Source organism: Podarcis vaucheri (assembly GCF_965113315.1).
Source record: "Podarcis vaucheri genome assembly, chromosome: 18".
In the NCBI taxonomy this organism is placed as follows: Eukaryota; Metazoa; Chordata; class Lepidosauria; order Squamata; family Lacertidae; genus Podarcis; species Podarcis vaucheri.
Genome location: NC_138756.1, coordinates 10288240 through 10296209, shown reverse-complemented (window position 1 = coordinate 10296209; position 7970 = coordinate 10288240). Strand labels below are relative to the sequence as shown.

Below are 7970 nucleotides of genomic sequence, written 5' to 3'. Positions count from 1 at the left end.
CTTCAGGTTACAGACTCCGCTAACCCAGAAATAGTGCTTCAGGTCAAGAACTTTGCTTCAGGATGAGAACAGAAATCGTGCTCTGGTGGCGCAGCGGCAGCAGGAGCCCCATTAGCTAAAGTGGTGCTTCAGGTTAAGAACAGTTTCAGGTTAAGAACGGACCTCTGGAACGAATTAAGTACTTAACCCAAGGTACCACTGTATGCCTCAAACCTTTGAAGGTGATCTGGAAACTCCAACTAATCCAGAATGCGGCAGCTAGACTGGTGACTGGGAATGGCTGCCGAGACCATATAACACCGGTCCTGAAAGATTTTCATCGGCTCCCAGCACATTTCCGAGCACAATTCAAAGGTGCTGACCTTGAAAGTCCTAAACAGCCCAGTATCCCTGAAGGAGCGTCTCCACCCCCATCGTCCAGCCCGGACACTGAGGTCCAGCTCCGAGAGCCTTCTGGCGGTTCCCTCCCTGCGAGAAGGCCTTGATCGTGAAAAGAGACAGGCCACCAAACCAATGTACTCTGTTTATCTCTCTATATAATTGCAAACTTGTAGAGAAAGCCGTGTGCAAAATGCGCTAAACCACGTGCGCCACCGTCATTTTCGGGCCCGCCAGCCGACGTGCCGTTGCTACTTCCGGTACCAAATCTGGAGTCGTTTTTCCCGCTTGATCTTGCGCTGCAGCTGCAGGATCCCGTAGAGGAGAGCTTCGGCTGTTGGGGGGCAACCTGCAAAGAAGGGGGTTCGCAGTCAGACCATCACAGGGCAGAGGCAAGGCGGTTGTCCAGGCCGGAACCTCCTTGCCCGCCCCTTGTATTGCATAATGATAATAGAATCGTAAAGTTGGAAAGTATCCTTAGCCCAAGCCCCTAAGGGATAGCAATAATGATCTGTTTTTTTATATGCAGCACATCTACAATCATAGAATCCTAGAGTTGGAAGAGACCCCAAGGGCCATCGAGTCCAACCCCCTGCCAAGCAGGAAACACCATCAGAGCACTCCTGACATATGGGTTGCCCCAGCCACTCTGGGCGGCTCCCAGCAAATTATGAAACATCAAACAATAAAAACCTCCCTAAACAGGGCTGCCTTCAGATGTCTTCTAAAAGTCAGATAGTTGTTTATTTCCTTGACATCTGATGGGAGGGCGTTCCACAGGGCGGGTGCCACCACCGAGAAGGCCCTCTGTCAGCTTCCCTGTACAGTGGAGAGGCAGCTCGCAAAATCAGAGAACCGTAGAGTTGGAAGGGCCCCCCAACGGTCATCTAGCCCAACCCCCAGTGACACACGTCGTCTTGTTTACCTGGGACGTAGATGTCCACCGGCACGATCCGGTCACAGCCACGAACCACGGAGTAAGAGTAATGGTAGTAACCGCCACCGTTAGCACAGCTGAAAAATAACACGACAAAAAAACCAATGGAGGGCAGTCCAGGGTTTTAGCCAACCTATTATTCACTATTTAAGTCATCTTTTTGGTGTCGCAAGCTCACCCCCAGTGCCCCCAACCCTATAAAAAAACGGTATTCGGAATAGCAGTTTGCACAGCCCACAAAGGACGATAACAGTGTGATGAAATTCCAACAGGAGTGGTTGATTGCATGTGTTCAAAATCCAATTTAAACTATTTAAATTTGATTATTTCAACCAAACGGATGGACTTTATCCCATGATACCAGCTTTTCGTAATCTGATTATTATATTTATTATATTTGCACCTCTGGCACCCTTGGCTGCACCCCCCCCCCAAGAGGTGGCACTGCTGATTATGGGATACGTCGGTTTAAACATTTCCCCCTCCACGGAAAGTTCAGGGAGTGCGGTTTGCAGGAGGAGGAAAGATTCAGTAGAGACAGCAGCTAAAGCACGTCCAGTGGCGTAGCGTGGGGGGTGCAGGGGGGGCCAGCCGCACCGGGCGCAACATCTGGGGGTTAGGGGGCGCAAATCCACGGGTTAGGGGGCGCAAATCCATGGGTTAGGGGGCACAAATTACTTGCCTTGCCCCGGGTGCTGACAACCCATGCTACGCCACTGAGCACGTCAAAGCCTAGAGTTCAAATCACGGGCGACAACCAGCGGCAGGGAGATGAATGGAGGTTATAAGCTTGAAAAATGATTACAAAGTACACCCACTTTCCCCGACGACAATAGGAAAGAAATATTTCCATTTTTCTTTACCTCCCCATGGAGACTACGTAGCGTGGCTCAGGCATCTGGTCGTACACCTGTCGAAACAAAGAAGATGACGGGTTTTGCATTCTGGAGTCAAAATGAGTTGCAGAGACCTGGCTCTGCAAAGCTTAGTAAGTTCAAAAAATTTCACAGAATATCAAAGGTACGGCTGTACAGATTATAAACAAACCAATAAATCAATAGAAAATAATAATAATAATAATAATAATAATAATAATAATAATAATAATAATAATAATAGCTTCTGCCCTGTAAAACTTTGTACTCCGCCCGAGGGCTGTGTTCCCTTCTGGATGCCATCATTACTATTAGTTTCTATTGTTTTACTGGTTTATTTATAATCTGTACAGTGGTACTTTGGGTTACATACGCTTCAGGTTACAGACACCGCTAACCCAGAAATAGTGCTTCAGGTTAAGAACTTTGCTTCAGGATAAGAACAGAAATCGTGCTACAGCGGCAGCAGGAGGCCCCATTAGCTAAAGTGGTGCTTCAGGTTAAGAACAGTTTCAGGTTAAGAACGGACATCCGGAACGAATTAAGTACTTAACCCGAGGTACCACTGTATTATGTTTTTATATATGCTGTAAGCTGGCCAGAGTAGCTGGGGTGGGACAGAAATAAATAATAATAATAATAATAATAATAAAACCGTTTACAGTTATTCCCAAGTTAATATAACCACCAGCCCCAACTAAACATTTTACCAACCCCAACAGAAGCAAAACAAGAAGAACCAGAATTTTAAATTGTTTAAAGCATTTCGCCTTTAGCCCTGCCCTCTGCCAGCAGGCGGCCCCCCAGAAGCGAATATGGCCCTCAGGCCAAACCAACGTCTCCCATCGTCCCTGAAAGGGCCGCCTCTCGGATTCCACCCGGCCTACCTTCCGAAGGGCGGGAGCCATCTTATTGGTGAGCGTGCCCGCCACGATCATGACGTCGGCTTGCCGGGGGCTGGCTCGGAAGACCACCCCGAAGCGGTCCATGTCGTAGCGGGGGGCAGCCATGTGCATCATCTCGACGGCGCAGCAAGCCAAGCCGAAGGTCATCGGCCACAAGGAGCTCTGTGGGCGGAGGAGGAGGGGGGAGACGCTCAGCACTGAGATATGAGCCACTAGGTAAAGGTAAAGGGACCCCTGACCATTAGGTCCAGTCGTGGTCGACTCCGGGGTTGCGGTGCTCATCTCGCTTTATTGGCCAAGGGAGCCGACGTTCAGCTTCCGAGTCATGTGGCCAGCAGGACTAAGCCGCTTCTGGCGAACCAGAGCAGCGCACGGAAACGCTGTTTACCTTCCCGCCGGAGTGGTACCTATTTATCTACTTGCGCTTTGACGTGCTTTCGAACTGCTAGGCTGGCAGGAGCAGGGACCGAGCAGCAGGAGCTCACCCCGTCATTGCGGGGATTTGAACCGCCGACCTTCTGATCGGCAAGTCCTAGGCTCTGGGGTTTAACCCACAGCGCCACCCGCCGGCTCCCTCGGCCAATAAAGCGAGATGAGCGCCACAACCCCAGAGTCGGCCACGACTGGACCTAATGGTCAGGGGTCCCTTTACCTTTACCCTTTAATAATAATAATTCTCGCAAAGCTGCCGCTCACCCGCCGAGCCCAATTGACCAAGTCGTCTAGCTTGGTGATGACGTACTCCCCTCGGCTGCTAGGAAGGTACGACTTCTTCTGAACGACGGTGCTGGCGCTCTTCTTTTGAAGCTGAGCAGAACTACGGAGGAAAGGATACCATCAGGGAACCATTCCCTGCTGAGGAATCACAGGGGGTTGGGCTGGATGACCCCCTTAGAACCCAGTTTCATGGCTCTTGTTATCACTCCAACCGTGCTGGTTTCTGACTGGAGTCCTGGGTGCAAATTCCAGTATCGGCTGCACAGACCTATGGAACTCCCTCCCACAAGAAGTTAGGCAGGGACAAGTTAGGCATAGAGTCCAACGAGGAGACGCCACCCCTAATGGAGTGTCAGATGCCCGGTCAAACTGTTTAATTTCCAGTGGCCTTTGCATCGCCCCGGATGGATCTCAGATGTTCTCGGGTGGAGATATAAAATTCTTGGTGTTTAAAGATGTGTGAGTTTTAAATTGCTTATATGTTATCGTTGCTGGGGTTCGTTTTGAGACCTACATGAGTGGAAAGCAGGATATACCGTATTTCTCACTCTATAAGACGCACCAGACAACAAGACGCACCTAGTTTTTGGAGGAGGAAAACAAGGAAAAAAATATTCTGAATCTCAGAAGCCAGAAGAGCAAGAGGGATCGCTGCGCAGCGAAAGCAGCAATCCCTCTCGCTGTTCTGGCTTCTGGGATAGCTGCGCAGCCTGCATTCGCTCCGTAAGACGCACACACATTTCCCCTTACTTTTTAGGAGGGAAAAAGTGAGTCTTATAGAGCAAAAAATACGGTAAATAATCTTAGAGGAACGTATGAGATATGAGATCCATCATCAAATATTGGAAGGGCAGTTGTCCCATGGGAGATGGAGCCAGCAAGGATCTGAACCAATAGATTCAAACTTTCTAGTGGTAATAATAATAATAATAATAATATTTATTTATATCCTGCCCTCCCCAGCCAAGGCCGGGCTCAGGGCGGCTTACAAGCAATAATAAAAACAAGTTGTATGATAACAATTTAAAAATAAAATTAAAATACAACATTAAAATATTGAAATGTAGCCTCATCGCAGGAGGAGAAGGAAAAGAAAAAAGAAAAAGAGGGAGGGAATCAAACTGGCTCCTAGCCAAAGGCCAGGCGGAACAACTCTGTCTTACAGGCCCTGCGGAAAGAGATCAGATCCTTCAGGGCCCTGGTCTCATGAGGCAGAGCGTTCCCCCAGGCCGGGGCCAGAGTTGAAAAGGCCCTGGCTCTGGTTGAAGCCAATCTAACTTCCTTAGGGCCCTATCAAACAGTAAGAGCTGTTTGATAACAGACCAGTCTCCCTTGGGAAGGTGGTGGACTCTCCTTCCTCAGAGCTTTTTAAGCAGAGGTTGGAAGGCCATCAGTCAGGGATTCTTTCGCCGCAACCCCTGTATTGCTGGGGGTTTGGCTGGATGACCCCTGGGTTCCCCTTCCAATGCTACAATTCTATGAGGCAGGCTAAGCTGAGAGGTGGGCAACCGGCTCGAGGAGAGGCGATCGGAAGCGAGGTCTCCCTGGTTTGCGGCTACCCCGCGGCGGCTCTCAAAGCTCCTTTCCGCCTGCCTCACAGAATCCCCCCTGGCTGCCCGGCAAAGAGGGGGGTATGTGGGGTTCGGCCTACCTGTCTGTGCTGTCCGTCACAGGCGTCTGATGGAGCGAGCGAGTGGGTGCGCTGGACGCCGCGAGCGGCCTGTTCGGAGACAGCGAGAAGTGGTGGGTCTCAAAGCGGGGCTCGTGCACATCGCTCGAAATCAGCACCCCACCCCAAAGTTGCATTAGCATCCTCCTTTAGCGGGGCAGAGGGACACGGGTGGCGCTGTGGGTTAAACCACAGAGCCTAGGACTTGCCGATCAGAAGGTCGGCAGTTCGAATCCCCACGACGGGGTGAGCTCCCGTTGCTCAGTCCTTGCTCCTGCCAACCTAGCAGTTTGAAAGCACCTCAAAGTGCAAGTAGATAAATAGGTACCGCTCCAGTGGGAAGGTAAACGGCATTTCCACGCGCTGCTCTGGTTCGCCAGTAGCAGCTCAGTCATGCTGGCCACATGACCCGGAAGGTGTACGCCGGCTCCCTCGGCCAATAAAGCGAGATGAGCGCCGCAACCCCAGAGTCGGCCACGACTGGACCTAATGGTCAGGGGTCCCTTTACCTTTAAAGAGCCAAAATAATCAAAGAATTGGGCTCAGTGTTCTCTAAGAGAGTGAGAATTGCTTCAGGCATGCTTACCTCCAAAGGGACAGGCCACGCGTGGTGATGCGGGAAGCTGGAAAGAAAACCACAGCAGTTGAGCATAGATTAAATTCCACAGAGATAATACAAATGGCTTTTCGCAGAACTAAAAATGGACGCAGAGACTTTAATAGATGAGAAATTAGGAACCGCGTAGAGGCAGAAGGAAGTCATCAAATAAATCAAGGAATAAAACCAGAGATTAGGTACAGATGAGAAAGCGAGAGTTGCGAGGAGTAAAAGATAAGGTCAAGATAAAAGGATCTCTCACTGGAAATATGTGTTTAGAATACAGTGGTACCTCGGGTTAAGTACTTAATTCGTTCCGGAGGTCCGTTCTTAACCTGAAACACCACTTTAGCTATGGGGGCTCCTGCTGCCGCCGCGCCGCCGGAGCACAATTTCTGTTCTCATCCTGCAGCAAAGTTCTTAACCCGAGGTACTATTTCTGGGTTAGCGGAGTCTGTAACCTGAAGCGTATGTAACCCGAGGTACGTATCATCAATGATGGTTTGTATTTATTAAACAGCTGTATGTTTTTGACAAGATTTTCCCGTTTGCATTTTTTTGTTTTTGTCTTTTCTTTCTTTTTTCTTTTCATGTAGATATTTTTTTATATAACAGAATAACGTGGTTGATTGCATGTAACATTTAACGTGCAAATAAAGTTTAATAATAATAAATACAATTTTGTTTGGAGGGAGCATAAGGCACCATCCTCCGAAGGCTGCAAACGGGCCAACTGCGGCAACTGGGGGACTGATCCAACGCCCGGGCGCTGTGCCCAAACACCTGTTCCACTCGCCTTCGCCCGACAACATCCCCACCACTTTCCAGTCACCCAAGGGACCATCTCTAGCTTCCTAGCACAAGGCTCATATTACCAAGATCCATAACAGAGTACGCGCTTTGTTAGCCTCCCTGCCTGCGCTTCCGAGATCTGGGGGCCAAGGCCTCTCGACAGCCCAGACGTCTTTTCTGGGTGCAGACTCCTACCCTCTAAAATCAGCGCAAAGCATCTGGGAAACAAGTTTTCTTTAAATGAGGCCCCTGGAGTTTTCCCTCTCTCCGCCTCTCCCTCCAACAAAACCCTTTTATATAGCTTAAGCGGCTGCTTCGAACTGCGGGAACTGGCGTGCTCTGGTCCACGGGGTCACGAAGAGGCGGACAGGTTGTTGTTTAGTTGTTTAGTCGTGTCTGCCTCTTGGTGACCCCCTGGACCAGAGCACGCCAGGCACTCCTGTCTTCCAACAAAGGTCCATACAGCACCTTGCCAACAAAGGTCCGTATAGTAAAAGCTCTGGTTTTCCCAGTAGTGATGTATGGAAGTGAGAGCTGGACCATCAAGAAGGCTGATCGCTGAAGAACGGATGCTTTTGAATTCTGGTGCTGGAGGAGACTCTTGAGAGTCCCATGGACTGCAAGAAGATCAAACCTCTCCATTCTGAAGGAAACCAGCCCTGAGTGCTCACTGGAAGGACAGATCCTGAAGCTGAGGCTCCAAGACTTTTGGCCACCTCAGGAGAAGAGAAGACTCCCTGGAAAAGACCCTGATGTTGGGAAAGATGGAGGGCACAAGGAGAAGGGGACGACAGAGGGCGAGATGGTGGGACGGTGTTCTTGAAGCTACCAGCATGAGTTTGACCAAACTGCGGGAGGCAGTGGAAGACAGGAGGGCCTGGCATGCTCTGGTCCAGGGGGTCACGAAGAGGCGGACACGACTGAACGACTCAACAACAACAAACTCCAACAGCTCCTAATGCTTGGGCATGCCAAACAACAACAACAAACATTTTCAGTGCCCTTTTTTTGTTAGAGGGAGCGTGTGGAAGGCTTTCCTAATGGATGGGACCCCCCTCCAAATAATAAATATGCGGCCCACCTGTTGCCATGGAGATGA

At 50.0% G+C, this 7970-nt stretch overlaps 1 protein-coding gene across 1 annotated transcript in view; it reads right to left on the bottom strand.

The window, feature by feature from the left end:
* Window positions 1–509: 509 nt before the first annotated feature.
* NDUFS7 (NADH:ubiquinone oxidoreductase core subunit S7) overlaps window positions 510–7970 on the bottom strand; it is a 7808-nt gene continuing 347 nt past the window's right edge. Inside the window, exons 2-8 of the mRNA XM_082206756.1 lie at window positions 6068–6104; window positions 5464–5532; window positions 3792–3912; window positions 3078–3257; window positions 2179–2225; window positions 1304–1392; window positions 510–727 (exon numbers count right to left, since the gene is read on the bottom strand). Of these exons, the coding sequence (XP_082062882.1) occupies window positions 630–727; window positions 1304–1392; window positions 2179–2225; window positions 3078–3257; window positions 3792–3912; window positions 5464–5532; window positions 6068–6104 (641 nt within the window). The 3' untranslated portion in view covers window positions 510–629. The remainder of the gene's footprint in view (window positions 728–1303; window positions 1393–2178; window positions 2226–3077; window positions 3258–3791; window positions 3913–5463; window positions 5533–6067; window positions 6105–7970) is intronic.